This window comes from Pipistrellus kuhlii, unplaced genomic scaffold, assembly GCF_014108245.1.
Source record: "Pipistrellus kuhlii isolate mPipKuh1 unplaced genomic scaffold, mPipKuh1.p scaffold_m20_p_5, whole genome shotgun sequence".
Classification (NCBI taxonomy): domain Eukaryota; kingdom Metazoa; phylum Chordata; class Mammalia; order Chiroptera; family Vespertilionidae; genus Pipistrellus; species Pipistrellus kuhlii.
This window is the reverse complement of record NW_023425551.1, coordinates 34,070,820-34,089,171: the sequence shown is the minus strand read 5'-3', so window position 1 is coordinate 34,089,171 and position 18,352 is coordinate 34,070,820. Positions and strand designations below refer to the sequence as shown.

The window sequence follows — 18,352 nt, the reverse complement described above, 5'->3', positions numbered from 1 at the left end:
TTTTTTGTAAGCATACCTCTATGAACCAGCAGGATGTCATTCTCACTCACTGGCCTATGCACCATGTCTGAATCTGCTTGTCCTGAGTGCAAATGTTCATAAAACCATTCACAGCGATCTTTAAATGGCTGCCCCAATAAATAACAGTAAAATATGTTAGTGTTTCAGTCACCTATTAAATTTACTTAATTAACATGCTAAATACCCTTTCTACAACTAATTATTCTTATTCCTTTATTTATACCAAGTAGTTCTAGATAATGTCCTGACATTTCAACAACTATTTACAAAAAGGCATAGCATGGCTGACATACTTAGACTATCTAAAGAATGTATTTATTAAAATTCCTTGCATTTTTGCCCAGCTGGTGTGGCTCCATGGTTGAGCATGAACCTATAAACCGGAGATCATGGTTCAATTCCCAGTCAGGGCACATGATCAAGATTGTAGGCTCCATATCCAGTAGGGGGTGTGCAGGAGGTAGCCAATGGATGATTCTCTCTCATCATTGGTGTTTCTATCTCTCTCTCCCTCTCCCTTCCTCTCTGAAATCAATAAAAATATATTTTAAAATAAATAAAAATATATTTTAAAATAAATAAAAATAAAGTGTCTTGCATTTCAACAGCAAAGACTTGACAAATTAGGTTATATCTAAGAACTTAAATTTACTCTCATTTTCTTTTAAATCCAAAAAGGCTTATACAAAATGAATTTTCACATCCAGAAAAAGTATGTCACATGTTCCATTTAATTTTTCATGAATATAATCTTTTACATCCAACTTTATCCTTATTTCTAACCTCTGAATACATGCAGCAACCAAAAAAGAATTTGTAACTTTTTTTCTTTCTTCCTTCCGTTCCTCCACCCAAAAAATTAAAGAATACGACCTCTTCAACAGTAAAGAAAGTCTCTACCTTTTGTTCATTTGCCAGATATGCAACTGCATGTTATTTGTAATTTTTTTATGATTACTCAAAGTAATGCTGAATAGCCAGCATATGCCAACACTGCAGGTAACATAAGAGATAAACAAATGTCAAATTCTTTGTTAAAATTTTTAATATAGTTAAAGAGACGAAACTAGCATTAGAACAATACATATATAATAAGTTCTAAATAGTAAAGTACAATAAACTAGAGTGCATTAAGGATGTAAAGAAATTAAGGGAATCCTCTCAGAACTTTAGTTTTCCCACCTGTAAAGTAGGGGAAATAATACTTTAAGTGATAATTGTGAGGATTAAGTGAAATAATGCATACATAAGGCATAATAGTAACTATAATAATAAATTAGCTAACATTTATTAAAGTACCTATAAGTTTTAAGCACTTTATATGCATTTTGGCATGTATTCCTCACAATACTATGAGGCAAAGGGACTCTTACTGTCCTTATTTCACAGAAGAAAAAATGCAGCATCCAGAGGTTAACTTGTAGAAATACTTAATACCCAAAATGCTCAACGAGAGGTGTTGTTCTTATCACTCATAACAATGTTAAAATTATCGTTAATAAGATTTAAAATGATGTTAAAATGACCTTGCCATTATAAGATATTAAATATTAAACTATATCTTTTTTCTATAAAATGTGAACCAAAAAATAAAAGCAAATGACAATTTTTAAAGTAATTCAAATGGAATGTAAAAAAATACAAAATTCTACCTTTAAAAGCTAATAAGATATATGTAAGATCAAAGCATCCACATACATATACAATACCTACAAAGCCAAAGGGCAGATTATTGTATATAAACTTTCTCAGTACCTGCATTTCCATAAAATAATTCACAAAACAGGACTAAGAGTTTCCTCTTATTAGCATTTGTACAGCAATACAAAATGTTTCTCCCTTTAACTACAAGCCACCTGAAAACCACCAAACAGCAAGAAGCCAATCCCTTAGCAGAGATTGTTTTTGTTTTTAACTGTTTTTTGGTACAGCCTCCAAGTTACAGAAAATTTCTAAGTATAGTAGAATACTACAAAGTATTTCTTTTTCCTGATGTGAGAGTAAGATGTCAACGGGATGTCCAGTTAAGTCTAAAACCTTCAGTGTGCATTTCTCACAAACAAGACAATTCTTCTACATACCAGAAAACTGTCAAAATCAGAAAATTAATAGCCACATTTCTATAGTATATCTAATCCTTAGACCTAATTCAAGTTTTGTCCTTTTCCTAATAATGTCATTTATAGCGCAATACCTCAAGTATTTTATTTAGTTGTCATGTCTCATTCTGGTAAAGTTTTTCATTGTTTTCTTAATTTTCATGACCTCAATACTTTTAAAGATTCCAGGCCACTTATTTTGTTAGTATGTCTGATGTTTTCTCACGATTAAATTCAGGAAGTGCATCTTTGGCAGGAATATTAAAGAGTGATGCCATGTTCTCTGTGCACCAAGTCAGCTGGCTCACTGGTAGTTCTGCTTTGGTCACTGCCAAATATGCCCACAGTCAAGTTTCTTTGTTTATTTTTATTTTAATCCTCATCTGAGGATATGTTTATTAGTTTTAGGGAGATAGATACAGAGAGACGGACAGACAGAGACAGAGAGAGACATCGATTAGCTGACTCCCATATTCACTCCAACTAGGGATCAAACCCGCAACCTAGATATGTGTCCTGACCGGGAACTGAATCCACAACCTTTTGGTGGACAGGATGCCACTCCAACCAACTGAGCCATCCAGCCAAAGTGGGAAAGGCTTTTTTTAAATCTTTGTAATTTGTAAGTATCCTATAGGGACATACTTTAAAACAGTAAAAATATCCCTCACATCATCAAACTTGCCATGTATTCATTAATTTTTTTAATACAGACTCATGAATTGGTTGTATTTATAATATTTTGTCATCATTATTTATTTTGATGCCCAAATTGTTCCAGATTTGGCCAGCAGAATACATTCAAGCTGGTTCTGAGTCATTTTTAATTCTGAGTCATTATAATTCTTTAAAAATTTTTCTTGCACATAAGATGTTCCATGCTCATCTGTACTTTCACTGACCCAGCCCTGGAATTTGCCATTTCTCCAACGAGTCTTGATTCATTAAGAACAGTATTTAGAGACCAATAACTGGATGGTAGGTTACCTCTATCTATCTATCTATCTATCTATCTATCTATCCATATTAAATTAGCCGAAACCAGTTTGGCTCAGTGAATAGAGTGTCAGCCTGCGGACTAAAGGGTCCCGGGTTCAATTCCGGTCAAGGGCATGTACCTTGGTTGCGGGCACATCTCCAGTAGGGGGTTTGCAGGAGGCAGCTGATCAATGTTTCTCTCTCATTGATGTTTCTGGCTCTCTATCCTTCTCTTCCTCTCTGTAAAAAAAATCAATAAAATATACATATATTTTTTTTTTAATTATAAGCTCACACTGCCATTTCCAATTCTACTCCAAAGGCACATGGTTCACTCCATTTTTCTCAGTTTTGTAACTCCTTTCTCCAACAATGAGAAACAAAGCTCCCAATATATTCACTATACTTACTTATTTGAGCAACCTGTATGTAGCTTACATGAACCGTTTGTTCATTGCATGCATGTCCTGCACCCCATTTGGGCTTTGTCAAACTACTCTGAGCCGCTGTCACCACCCTCCACACTGAACATTCTCCATATGCCAATGCAATTCGCAGCCTCCATGCTGAGGCCCTCTTCTACACAGACAGCCTCCTTACCCACCCAAGCTCCACCATAAGAGGAACACCACAATGTTTGAGGGCACCTTCCTCACTTTGGTCAGGAAACAAAATATTAGTACTCTGTGGGTCCAAGAGGTGGATAAGGCAGCTGATGCAGATGCTTTTTTACTGAATTGCTCAGAAAGGGATGGATAAAGGAAGTGAAAATCAAAAGACAATATTAAAAAATAGCAAACTACATCTTTTAAAAACTAAGTTTCTTCCACCCATAATCTCATTTGCCCTAGAATGGAATCACACAATATAGGTTAAGAAAATGAACTTAAGCTAGACAGATTTTTAAATTCTGGTTCTCCCATTAAGTGCTGAATAACTTCACGTACTTAACCTCTTTAGCTTAGTTAAAAGAACCTATCTCACATGATTATTATAAAAATAAAATAACCATGTAAAAAATGCATGGTACCTGGCCTGAAGTTAGCATTAACAATAAATGTAAGTTATTATTACTACCTTCCCTTTTACATTACCATTATTAAACAGATGTCAAAGGATATGGATAGACATTTGCATACTTTTATAAGATTTAGTTCTTAGCTTTATTTAACTTCTGAAAGAATCCGTGTCCCTGAAGACATTTAAACACACCTGTAGTACTTATCCTATGACTACTAACCAAACCACAACCTGCAGTTTATCCTACATTTCTGACAAAGTGTTTCCTAAAATTTTGCCAGGGTCATGTCATTCACCTAAGGCAAAGCTATCACAGGCTCCTGCCACCCTAGCAAACAAAGGTTCTTTAACATAGCAGTCAAGGTTAAACAAAGGATGACCTAAATCTGCCTTTCCAGAATTATATCTCATTCCTCACCTACACAAAATTTCTGCTTCAACCACCTACTGTCCACATCCTAACTAGAATGTTCATCTTCCCCATTTATTCTCTTCAAATTTTGCACGTTTTTCAAGGTCTAGTTTGAAAACCATATCCTCTTTGAACTTCCCCTGGATTATAGCAGCCAGAAGCAAATGCTTCATCCCTTAAATGCCTGAAGAACCAGGTTAATACTATAATTACTATCTTATAGGTACATTTATTATCTCCTCTGCTAGTCTGAATTAAGATCCTCTAGGACACATGTGTCAAACACAAGGCCCGCGGGCCAAATCCGTCCCGCCAGGCCTTGCAATGTGGCCCGCACCGCGCTGTCATCACTGCACTCCGCTGCGTTTCCATCACAATGACAGTTTATGACTGTTCAGTAAACCATTCGGCCTGCGATTTAGGCTGGATTTTAGATTTTGGCCCCTTCTCTGATTGAGTTCGACACCCCTACTCTAGGACAATGGTTGGCAAACTCATTAGTCAACAGAGCCGAATATCAACAGTACAACAATTGAAATTTCTTTTGAGAGACAAATTTTTTAAACTTTAACTTTTCTAATGCCACTTCTTCAAAATAGACTCGCCCAGGCTGTGGTATTTTGTGGAAGAGCCACAGTCAAGGGGCCAAAGAGCCGCATTAGGCTCGCGAGCCGCAGTTTGCCGACATGGCTCTAGGAGAAAGGATACACGTCTTCTACCTCCAAAACAACTACCATTAAGTGAACATATATGCCAGTCACTATTTAATACTCTTAACAGTTTTATGAGGTTTACTCTATTTTACAGATGAAGAACCAAAACTCAAAGAAGCCGGAACTGCGCCCAAAGTCACATAACTGATAAGTAGTAAGACAAGCTTTTCTAACATATTACATGAAACATGAGCTATGTGGAATGAACCCCATCAGGGGAAAGGTTCTCAGGCCAAATAAATTTGGAGAATTAACAGTTAGATCACTCTTTTAAGTGGAGGGTCCCTCACAGCTTTAACGTGATGCAATAAACTTCATAAATCTCCAACAGGGCATATTTCCCAAAGGTATTTGGGGATAAAATCTTTTTCTCAAGGACCATGAGCTTTATAGGGCTAGTGTTCCATGAAGATCATTTCAGGAAATGTGGAAACATGTTCTGCTATCTTGGAACAGCCACTGTACATAGGACCTCAATACACATTTCTTGAAGAAGAAAAATTACTCTTCATACTAAACAAACATACTAACATAACTTCATATATTAAAGAATAAGGTAATTTTACTCCTTAATAGTAGGAGGTCACATGTATAATAATTACTTCACTAAGCAGTACTCAAATTTAGAAAGTCAATTTTCATTAAACAGACTAAAAACAAGATTAAGAGAAATTTATACCTGTGCTTTTATGATATGCATAAATCTTGACATCAACTCAGGACATTCAAGGAGGAAGTGAAAGTGATCAAATATAATTTTTGGATTTCTGAAAGAAAAATACATTTTGTTTATATGAACAGAAGCGATGACCAGCATTAAGTGAAATGCAGATTTAGATAGATGGATACTGCAACAGAAGGGTAATACACCGACAATACTTTTACTTGTCACTAAACATTATTTTAATAGTTTAACGGAAGTAACATTTTTCTGTTGAGATGAAAACATATGTAAAGAAAGAAAAGGCTACAAGGGCAGCCCATGAATCCAAGAAAGCCTTACCTGTTAACAAAGCATTTTAAGACTTCATCGTGTTTGCAGACAAATTCGATGAAACGAGGTGAGGTCATTCTGTGGGGAGTAAAAAAACAAGTCAGAACACAGACAAAAGCTGATGATATAGAAAATTTGAAAACTATGTATTGAACTGAACTGGCTTCTAGACAAAAATTCAGTTTGGATTGTCTTAACAAATTTAAGAAATTGAGGCATGTCTACCCAATCTATAAAATGAAAAAATATAAAATTTTCATTAGCATATAAACAAGTGACCTTTTTAAATGTTATAAGCAACTCTGGTCTATACATTTCCAATATATAATAAAGTGATCCTGTACAAAGTGGCATTCAGATTTCCTCATGCTAATAACTTACAAAATGCCTATCAGATAATTCTAGATCAGTATGAATATCCTAAAACTAGATCAGAATAGAACTTAAAATCAACAAATTCCCAGCTGTTTTTACTGAAATTACAAAAAATAAAATAAAAAATCTATCAGAGAAGCAATAAGCATGCCATGTAAGCCTTGACAGTTGGGTTTCCCGTTTTGTAATGCAGGCGCCTGACTTAAGTTTTGGTTGCCAAGGCTTCCGCTTCAAAGAGGCATACACTTCAAAGATGGCTATCTTTAATAAACACATTGCCAGCCACCCAACTAGATAAGAGCCAGGCCACCTTCCCCCATTGAGGCTCCTTTGTTTTAGAGATCTTGGTTGACTTGGATAACTGACCATTTAGGCCACTTGTTTTCTTTCTCTTCCCACACTTTAAATTCCCACTCTTATGTTTTAAGTTCATCAATAAAGACTGAGCACCAGAAAACCCCCACCTCCGACCCCCCAAAAAGCAGAACACCAGGGCCATTCCCATACCGCTTGTGCGCTAGCTCTCTAGTGGGCCACGCTCTGGCTCTCGCTCTCTCCCTGTGACCTCGCTGTGTGGCCCCAGGTGTGCCATGTAATTTCCAGACCTTGTAAGTAATAAACCTTTTTTTTTTTCCCCAAAGTTTCCTGATGGTTATTGCTGAAGGGCGCCTTGCAATCATAATAAGAACCACAAGGGCTGGTCCAGCCACCAGATTGGTTATTGATAGGCTGAGACCTGCACAAAAAACAAAGCAGAAACCCTCTTACCCTGGAGGCATCTGACAAGAACAGCACATGTAAAAAGCTTGAATGACAGCACTTAGCCGGTTAGCTGTCATAGAAATAACATCCTGACAGTCTGCTCCGGCTTCCTGTTTCCCTCCTAGAGCATCTGGTTTAGATTCCCTGGTGCCAGTGGATAGATTTTCATAGCTCCCAGGTCCTGGAGGTTCAAATGGAGGAATGGAAGTACCATCTTGATCTTGGCCTTTTTGTTTTAGTAAAATAGAAGTGATATCCGTTGAGTCCTTTTTGTTTTTCATCAGTTCTGTAGCTATTAAAACTAGCCATTCATCTAATGAGTGCCAAAGCAATTCAAGAGGCTACAAGAAAAAGAAAAGTTTTTTTTTTAATATCATTCTGAAACTCCAGCCAAACAAATATTATAAAAGAAAAAATTTACTCCAGATACTATTCTCTAATGTAACAGCAATCTCTATAGGTAAGTAACAAAAGTTATGAATGTCATATAAATGACAATTTCTCCATTTATAATGAAAACTTAATTTGTATTTATACATTCCTTGGAATAAAAAGGGAAAACTAAAATCTAACAAAAATATATAAGCAATCCTGTTTTAAAATGTTTTATTTAGCTTTAAAAGCATATACATATATTCCAGTGGGTTCTTATTTTCATCCTTTTATAGAGATATAATTGGCATAAATATTGTATAACTTTAAGGTATACAATATAATGATTTGATACATGTATACATTGCAAAAATGTGTACCATAATTTTATTTTTTTATTCTTATATGATCACAGAATGTTATAATCCAAATCATGTATTTTGAAAAGACACACCCTTACTACAATACTTCAACTAAAAATAATATTACTTTTAAAAACCATTATGGGAAGAGATTATGCAACCATATTTGGAACCTTAGAATATATTTAAATAACCTGTTCTGCCAGAAATTTATTTCCAATTATTATCTAACAAATCCCTCTGCTACATCTTTAGCCTTCCTCCAGGTTTCCATAACATTCTCTTTTTGAGAATATTTGACTTATTAAATTTACAAACAATTAAATCACCCTTAAATCTCCACTTTAAATGTAAAACCAAAAAGCAGAAGAAAAAAACCTAATTCACACATTCAGCAAGCATTTAATTAGTACGCACTTGGTAAACAGGTAAGCAAAAAATAAGCAAAAGAAAATTAATTATGCCCTTTCTGAGGCTGACATTAGGCCCCTATTCCCCACAAGAGAGCTTTTCCATTCTTAGGCACAGACTGCAGCTGGAAGACTCAATGTCCCTGAGCTGCTTAAAGGAGAGGCAAAAGAACTGGCTGCCACAGACATAATTCCTTCACTGAAATGTTTTTGTTTTGTTTTTTCTAATCCTCACTGGAAGCTATGTTTCCTGATTTGAGAGGGAGAGAAGCAGAGAGGAATAGAGGAACAACGATGGGTTGTTTCCTACACTCACCCTGACCTGGGGTCAAACCTGCAAACTGGGCGTGTGACCTGACCAGGAATCAAACCCACAATCTTTTGGTGAACAAGATGATTCTCCAACCAATTGAGCCGCCCGGCCAGGGCTTCCCTGAAATTGTCTTTAATTCTAATCATGATTCAAGTCTGAGTCAATAGTTTCAGTTCATGAGCAAAACACTAAACCTGCTATAAAAGATGAAAAGAACTTATGTCAACAAAACTATTTAGCTTTATATCAGAAAATGAACTTCCTAAACAGAAAGAACAGGTGGTGGTGATGTAAAACTGTTTGAAACAAAAGGAAAAAGGAATAATAGACCTCTAAATGAGAATGCCTGAAACCTAGAAAATCAACCATTGGATGGAGATGAGCCTAAGGCAGGAAATGATTCCTGCTGCTCAAGCAGGCAAGAGCACTGAGCCTGAACCTATCACAATCCTATTTTCAAATAATGAAAATGTTCAAAAATGAAAGGCAAAATTTGAATAATCCAGAATACTAAAGAAAAAAGAAATTTCCAATAAAGGAACACGACATAAAATTAAAAGAGTATGAGGGGAAAAAAGAGAAGTAGTTAAGTCATCTTGGGCCTTTCTTTTCTCTCTTTACCAGCTTTTCATTTTTCATTCAATGCACTAAAACAAAATCCCAACTTTGAGGTAGTTTTACTTATGGAGTTATCCCTTTAAAGATTTGTGCAGAAAATTCATTCCTCAACCACAAAAGAATACTGTGAAAATAACTTTAATTTCTAACTGTGGTATCGGCCACAGACAAAAAAGATTATAATACATTTAAAAATTTTTAAATCATTGTAAACCATATCTATGATGCTTTCTCTACTCATAAATAATAATAAAAACATTAGTCAAAATACAAAGCTCTGGACAGATCAACTGCTAGTGAAAAACAAGTTAATGACTATGGAAAATAGAAGGCGGCTTCTTGGCACTATGGAAACATTGCTTCATTTCAAAATATTGAGTAATCTTCACCACAGAATTACATTCTCCCTATAGTAACAATGACAATCATATATAATTTTTAAAACATTTGTATATGTAATCCCAACTTGCAAAAAAATTAGAGATTTTTCAAGATCCATGTGCCAAAGTGAGATACAAATCTGACAGGAAAACATTACTAACTTTACTAAGTCCATTAATAATAGTATCTTGAATTCTTGTAAGTCTGACAATTCTCATTTTGATAATGTCAAATGCCACAACTCAAAAGATAAGATTTTAAAGTTAAAAGTTTCTCAATCTTTCTTGGCTTCCAATTCTTCCTAATTATACTTCTATAAAGCTGCTAACAGTCCCCGCTTACTATTCACAATAGAATCAGGACGCCTAAACTGTCTGGCCCATGCTCTCCCTTCTTCTAAACCAGAACTCCCTCCTCCTACATATGCCCCCAGAGTTCCATGGCACTAGATAAAAATCTCTTAACACTAAAAAACTAGCTAAGTGTTCAGACAAATTTAAAGGACTTCCAAGATAAATGAAAAAACTAATAACAGGATGTTAAATAAATCCACCTCCTAAAAATACAGGGCCTATAAACTTATTCATTTTAAAGGAAAACCTGATAGTTAATTTTAATAGAGGAACATACTACCTAATTAATGAAATAGAAAGTGGACATCAATTGCTACCTTAGAAAAATGTAGTAAAAATTAAAATGATATTTCCAATTTAACATTACAGCAACTCAGCAAATGTTTAAAAATTTTTACAACGTGAATCATCCCACAATGCAGAGAAGACCTTATACACATAAATGAGAATGTAACTTCTATTTTTATTCTTAAAGTGAAGAGTGAAGTTTTACAATAAAAATGTTTTAACAAAGTGGCAGGTCAAAATTTGAGAGAAAATAAGTGATCAGAGGCAAAAGAAATTGTCAACAATGCAGAAAATAATGACTTAAAAAGAAATAAAAATACTACATATATATATATATATTTGATATATACAGAATCTGGATTCCATGAAAAAAAACAAAAAACTAAAGAAAAACAGTGATATCATTTTCTACTTAGCTACATATGTACTGACTAGGTAGGTAAAAAACAAATGCCTACAGAGAGGCTACTCAACACATATTTATTTTCTGATCAGCAAACTGATGGCAAATTCAAATTCTAATCCAAAAAATCAAACAATAGTTAATATAATCGTGACCATATCTATACATGATTTGATTTTTCTATTCATAATTATTAATGAGTAGCAAGAATGAGTAGAAAATAAAATGAGGGGTAGATTCAGTAACTAACAGCATGAGCACATTTAGAATAACTTCATGTAAAGTGAATGTTTTAGCAGTAAACTCACAGTAGCACTGGAAAAACAAGAAATCAATAATATAGATTAGAATTTTACACAGACAATAAATTATCACTCCTAATGTGCAAGGAAATGGTGGTATGTGAAAAGCCAAAATTTGAATTACAATAAGATGCATAACTTCCTTCTTCCAGGAGGTGGCACAATAGGGAAAGAAAAAAGAAGAGAGAAAAAGTGAGATCTCTTTCCAATACTAATTTAAAAAAAGACAAAGGCAAGGAAGAGAGAGATCTCTCTAGTTCCTGAAGCAGACAAATAGATGCAGAGATATTTATACATACCTTCCTAAAGGCTATCAGACCTATTCTACGGTAAGTATTCAGGAATCTACTAGTGTCAAAATGCTTACAAACCATTTATTTGTGTCTGCCAAAATTGTCCATGTAAGGATCATTTAGCATAACTCATTAATATAACTTCAGATTTTTTACAGACAGAAAAGCTGTCAATCATAACTCGTTTTGGAAAAAGTGGCACATAAAAGGGGTCCTATCAGTTTTTGGATAGAGAACCTATATTTACACTCAGCAGACTATTTAAGAAAATACATCTTTCTGAACCCAAAAGCAAACGTTAAACTATGAAAATTTCATAAGATAAAATATCTTTAAAAAAAATAACATGGAAAGTTATTAAGTTACACATTTGTCCAAAATCTGAGTTACCTGAAAATATAATGCCATAAAAAAGCATTAATAATAACAATTGCAGCCATGTTCCTTTTGTTTACTTCATAAAATTATCATTTAACACGAGTAGCAACACTGCCTTGGGTTTTATATGGAATCATTCTTCCAAGGATTCCATCCATAAATGTGCTTATATAACAGGAGCAACTGAAGCAACACAAAATGTTTAACAAAATACATATCTCAATGATTCTTCCTTGAATGATCCCAGGAATTAACTGTTGGTACCCAGTAACTGAAACATAATAATAAAATCTATAAATAAAAACTCAACAGTTTCTTTCCTTCTGAATAAGTTAACATTTTTTTAAAAACATAATGGCTGCATATGCCACCTTAAAACCCTATAGTCTGATTAAAATTGGTCATGCTTAACACTAAATATCTTTACCCTTAGAATAAAACACTAAAGGAATTAAAAGTTCACTTGTAAGAAAAATATAAAAGCTCACCAATTGAGACTTGCTGTTGATTAAACAGAGATGAAAAAAGGAAAGTGTGTCCTATCTTAAAAAGTGATACAGGTATGAACCAAACTTACGTCCTGTGCATGAGGTTTCTGATTAATGAATGCATGCTTTGTCAAATTCATCTCTTTTACGTCTATCTTCATAACAACGTCATATACTTTTCTGACCTTGAACACCTGGCTTCTTGGTGTTTTATTCCCGTTGTAGCCCATATCGATTCCATTACTGGGAGAGGAGGGACCAATTCGAAAGACGTGACAAAATATCCTCACAATCCTTAAAAGGCTCTTCATTTGGGCATCATAATTACTAGACAGGCTAAAAATAAAAATTAAAAATATGAATAAATTAGATAGAATAAAACAAATTACTATTTTAAAATACCTATTTTAAAAGATTTTTATGAATTAGAGTAAAATTTCTTTCCTTCTTAACACAGAGAATGTTTTAATAGGAAGTTAACAAATATATATTACTTAAATTGCATACGTACAAATTATTAATTTTAAGTCATCAAAATATAACCAATGATGAAAGCATAAAATATATACATATTTGTTTTAAGTACCTGATCTAAAGTTATCTTAAGGTAAGAAGTATTATCTTAAAATCATCAACTATTAATATAGCCTAATAATTTTGTATTACTTTACCTAGTTTAAACTTCTTCCAAGCTAAATGCTTAGTCTAAAAAATGTTATTTTTCATTTTCCAACCAGTGAAATATCTCTTTTGTATGATTCAAAAGTATTATAAAATCCAAACTTCACCATACCCTTCTCAGTTGATTATAAGATAATTTCTTTTCAAGCCACCAGGTCTCAATATAAAAGTTTCAAATTTAATTTCCTAATTTAAAGCCCCACCACCAACTTTGGTTTTTATCAAAGTGCACCTCCATTCAGTGACCTATTTAGCAAAGGTTGTGATTTCTCTGTTCATTTACACATTGTTAACTATCTTTACCTCAATCCCACATAGGAAGATAACTCATTTAATGAAACAAAATACATGTGAAAAGGCCCTCAGTAAATATTTATTATCTTTATCAAGTACTCCTAGAATCAGTTAGACAAAAGGATATTCATTTTTCAAAAGTGTGCTAAATAACAGTTCAATTGTCACTAATTAATATATATTTATTTTCTTAAAATTTCTATTAAAGTAAATGGCCAAAATTACATTACCTTGGGGTTAAGAAACACAAAATGATTCACAAATGAATAAATGAAAAGCAAACTGCAAAAATACCATTAAACATAATATAATATTGTCAATTGTAATTTAATTTAATTATAAATATTATTAAATATAAATTGGAAGGGGGAAATAACTTGTATTTAAGTTTCTCTTAAGAATCTACCTTTGTAGTGTGAGATAATAGTAAATATATCTATTGGTCTATGCACTCCTAAAACCCTTATAATTTCCTAAGTGGTTAGAGCACTAGGAGCATCTTTTGTTCTAACAGTTGGTCTTTTATGTCAATTCCTAACACAGAAACCCTAAATCTCTTGGGTGAGGGCATTGTCTGTTGTTCTATTGAGGTGACTCTCAGTGGGCTCCAGGATAGAAAGGAAACTGGTCACGAGAAAGGCCAAGCCAGGACTAGAAGCTTGGAATTTTCATCTTCTCCTTACCCCAGATCCATTCTCCAGAGAGAAGAGAGGGGCTGAAATGTTAATGTTTCACAAGCCTATGTGACAAAGCCTCATAAAAAGCAAAAACATACGGGGTTTGGGAAGCGTCCAGGTTGGTGAACATATCCATGTATCAGAAGGATGATGTAAGCCAAATCCATGGGGACCGAAGCTCCTGGGCTCAGAACTCTCCCAGACCTTGCACTAAGCACCTCTTTAACTAGCTATTCATCTATATCCTTTCTCATATCCTTTAATAAATTAGCAAATGTGTTTTCTTGAATTTGTGAGCTGTTCTAGAAAATAATCCAATCCAAGGGAGAAAAGGTCATCAGAACCTCTGCTTTGCAGTCAAGTCAAACAGAAGTTATGGGTAACCTGGGGACCTACTACTTGGGATTAACATCTGAAGTGGGGGAGGGGAGCCTTGTGGGATTGAGCCTTTAACCTGGGGGAACTGATGCTATCTCCAGGAAACTGATTTAAATTGTAGGACACCCAGCCCAGTTAGAGTGGCTTAGTGGTTGGGCATTGACCCAGGATCTAGAGGTCACCAGTTTGATTCCCAGTCAGGGCACATGCAGTAGAAGGCATCCAGGAGGCAGCCAATAGATGATGTTTCTCAAGGATGTTTCTATCTCTCCATCTCTCTCCCTTCTTCGCTCTCTAAAAATCAGTAAACACATATTTACAAATAATAATAAATACATTGCAGGACACCCAACTGGTGTTGCAGAACTGCTTGGTGTAGGTAATAAGTGTTGTGAGTGTGGAAGTGATAGGAGAGTAAAGGAGAAACAGAAGGAAGACTAGTGTTCTCAAAATAGTAGCAATTCTAATAATACTAACAATCAATACTCACTACTAATCCCAACAAAAATCCATAACATATCTATAAGGTATTTAAAAGTAGCATTGTGAGTACAGACAGTACAGTTTAGCAAAGTAGCTTTAAAACCTGTACTGGCAATACTAGTAGGTCCCTTTTTCCTACTATGCTTCGTCTATTCCGCTAATCTCCTTGTTGCTTTTAAGTGCTAGATTGAAATCTAGGATCTGCTTTTTATAAGCAAAGGTATGATCCTGGATCTTCTATGTATTACCTTGGCATATAATTGAACTTTACAATTTTCTTATAGGTAACACAGATACTACGTAGTAATAATGTCTAAATTACAATGCTATTATGAGGTTTAAATAAAACAATGCATGTGAATGTTCCTTAAAATAAAAACATACAAACATACATAAAATATAAATTCTTTTTAAGAAGAGCTAAAAATGGGACAAAGATTTAGGTAGAAAAAACAAGTGAATTTTCTAATGTAGGAAAACAGGTTAAAGGTATTAAGGAGGTATTTAAAATAATCATCATTATCTCTAGCATTTTCCATTTATATCATCACAACTATTACTACCATCATCTCCTCTATATGTGCCTGGTACTTCAAAACACCTTATTATTTCACTAGAGGCCCGCTGCATGAAATTTGTGCAGGAGGGGAGGGGGTGTCTCTCAGCCCAGCCTGCACCCTCTCCAACCTAGGATCCCTCAAGAGATGTCCTATTGCCCGTTCTGGCTCAATCCCACAGGCAGTCAGACATTCCTCTCACAATTCAGGACTGCTGGCTCCCAACCGCTCGTCTACCTGCCTGCCTGATTACCCCTAACCACTTCTACCTGCCAGCCTGATCACCCCCTAAGCATTCCCCTGCCAGCCTGATCTACACCCAAATGCTCCCCTGTTGATCCGATTGCCCCTAACTGCCCTCCTCTGCCGGCCTGATAGCCCTACTGTCCTCCCCTGCAGGTTTGGTCACACCTAACTGCCCTCCCCTACCATCCTGGTTGCCCCCAACTGCCCTCCCCTGCAGACCTAGTTCCCCCCTAATGCCCCCTCCTGCAGGCCTGGTCACCCCTAACTGCTTTCCCCTGCTGGCCTAGTTGCTCCCAAATGCCCTCCCCTGCTGACCTGATCACCCACAACTGCCCTCCCCTGATTGCCATCTTGTGGCAGCCATCTTGTGTCCACATGGGCATAGCCATCTTTGTTCACATCTTGTGTGCTTTGGAGTGATGATCAATTTGCATATTACCTCTTTATTATACAGGATTCTTACAACAATTCATTTAAGACATTTACTATAATTTTTCAAAAAGGAAATAAAATCCTGATTGGACTATAAATTAAACATAGGGAGAGATCCTATCTGTATTTTGCATGAGCACCTAGAAGATGGTCTGGTGGATAGTAGGCACTAAAAAATAAATATTAGATGGCCCTGGCCAGTGTTGCTCAGTTGGTTGGGCATCATCCTATGCACCATAGGTTGCTGGTTCAATTCCTGGTCAGAGCACATGGCTCCATCCTCAGTAGGGGGGTATGCAGGAGGCAGCTGATTGATGTTTCTTTCATTGATGTTTCTCTCTCTACCTCTCCCTTCCTCTCTCTCTAAAATCAATAAAAACATATTTTGAAAAAAATTAAGTATTAGACAGATGGGTGGATGATGGTGAAACTATGAAAAGTTACTTGCTGAGATCACAGCAAATGGTGATGTCTGCATTTACACCTGAGTCTGGAGTAAATGTTTTTACTTAGTATGTCTGAATCTTAGAAAGTCCTTATCCAATAAATGGATTAATGGAAATGACTAAATAAAAAGAGAGCATTATGTCAAGCTGGAATGCAATGACTCTTATAGAGTCTAAAGTAGTATCAGAGGTAAAAATAGATTTTAAATATTATCAACTGGTATACTGAGTGAAACTACTGAAGAAAGACTTAATGGCTGAAAGAACACAAGAAGGTGACTTAGCAAGGATCCTTTCGAGTAAATAGTAGAGAATGTGATTCTGGTCTGAAGTATATGGAAAGTGCGAATAAAGACATAAGAAAAGGGCTAACATAATGGATTTGACAATGTAGCTGATTTATAGAAGCAAAATGTAACTGGGAGGAAGAAATCCAGATGCAACTAACTGAGGTAAGATAAGACCATGACCTATTAAGACTATTAATGTATTAAGAATAGAAGTGAAAAGACTATTACAAAGTGGAAATCATCCAAATTAGAAGTGGACTAAATTTGTAAGCTACAAAATAACACATTAACATGGCTGTTTATTCCTAATTGGAGTAGGTAACCACATACAAAGAAGTGTAATTGCAGGAAAATGTAATATATATAAATGGAAATATTATAAATATTTAATATTTAATATTATAAATGGAAATATTTTAACACCATGGACTGAGAACCACATAATCTTTGGAAGGAATAAAGAACTGGAAAGGGGGAGAGTTCAAGGAGAAAATTTTATAAGAATTCATTAGGATACACTGAGAGGTTGAACACTAGTGTATACCCAGTTTTTTTATATTAGTTATCAAGACCCCTCAATTACTTTCTTGATTCTTCTTACTGCACATTTTACTTACATGATTGTTCAAAGCAATCATGTTGTAAAATTCTAGACACATATGTCCAAATCCACTTAAGTCCCTAGTGTTACCTCTTTATAGAAACTAAAGTCTCCTTAGTAAAAGTTGATTGCCCTCATCCTTTAAAACAAAACATAAAGGATGTCTCAGCAAATTTTTAGAACATCTTACCACTGATAAAAGGCATCTACCAAAATAAACTATTCCCAGCAATGCCAAAAGGAGATAAAGCTGGCAGATATTGTTAACTATTGATCTGTTTATATTTTGAAACACTTACCTAAGCAGTTTATGACCATTTGTTGTGGCAACCTCAGCAAGGCTTGTTAAAATCTTTAGGTACTGGCTTTCACTTTGCTGAGACAAATGTTCTAGAACTTGCCGTAACTAAATTTTTTACAAATAAAAAAATGTGATTATATAAACTTTATCAAGAAATTAAGTACCTATTATTTTAATAAGTATTCCCAAGCCAATTAGCTGAAGTCAAGTCCTTTGCAGTCATTTTGTCTTGCATAAATTCAAAAGCTAATACAGAGATAAAATGACCTAAAATCTTTGCTCACAATCACCAAGAAAGCAATTAAAAAAATAGAAACAGAACAGCAATCACCATATTTATATAAATTTAATTCCTTTAAAATTTAAGAGAAATATAAGCGCTGCAATTTTTCAAAGAGTAGAGCTATTCTAAATACAGAGCTCAATGAACTAGTGATTATAAGTCATAACATGATATTCCTTAGATTCTTTTCCTCCAGCTATGGGGAATATTCTAATTATCTCTAGGAGAAACCAAAGACCCAGAGGAAAGAAGATTCATAGGGCCAAATATTAGCACGAAGTTTATTAATTATTATATAATTCACACTTATCCTATAATGAAGATAAACAAATTTATTATTACAAATGT

The 18,352-nt window shown here is 34.8% G+C and overlaps 1 protein-coding gene across 11 annotated transcripts in view; it reads right to left on the bottom strand.

Annotated features, from left to right (window-relative positions):
• Positions 1–18,352, bottom strand: part of HACE1 (HECT domain and ankyrin repeat containing E3 ubiquitin protein ligase 1) — a 76,420-nt gene that overhangs the window by 29,376 nt on the left and 28,692 nt on the right. For 7 of the 11 annotated variants that reach the window (XR_006739957.1, XR_004983893.2, XM_036415249.2 and 4 more), the window contains 6 exons: positions 17,720–17,826; positions 12,425–12,671; positions 7,381–7,715; positions 6,247–6,315; positions 5,923–6,010; positions 17–128 (listed from right to left, as the gene is read on the bottom strand). Coding sequence is in view for 9 of the 11 variants with exons in the window: in XM_036415249.2 (XP_036271142.1) it covers positions 17–128; positions 5,923–6,010; positions 6,247–6,315; positions 7,381–7,715; positions 12,425–12,671; positions 17,720–17,826 (958 nt within the window). In the remaining 2 variants the exon portion in view is untranslated. The remainder of the gene's footprint in view (positions 1–16; positions 129–5,922; positions 6,011–6,246; positions 6,316–7,380; positions 7,716–12,424; positions 12,672–17,719; positions 17,827–18,352) is intronic. The other 4 variants (XM_036415247.2, XM_036415250.2, XM_036415251.2 and 1 more) reach the window with 1 other exon arrangement.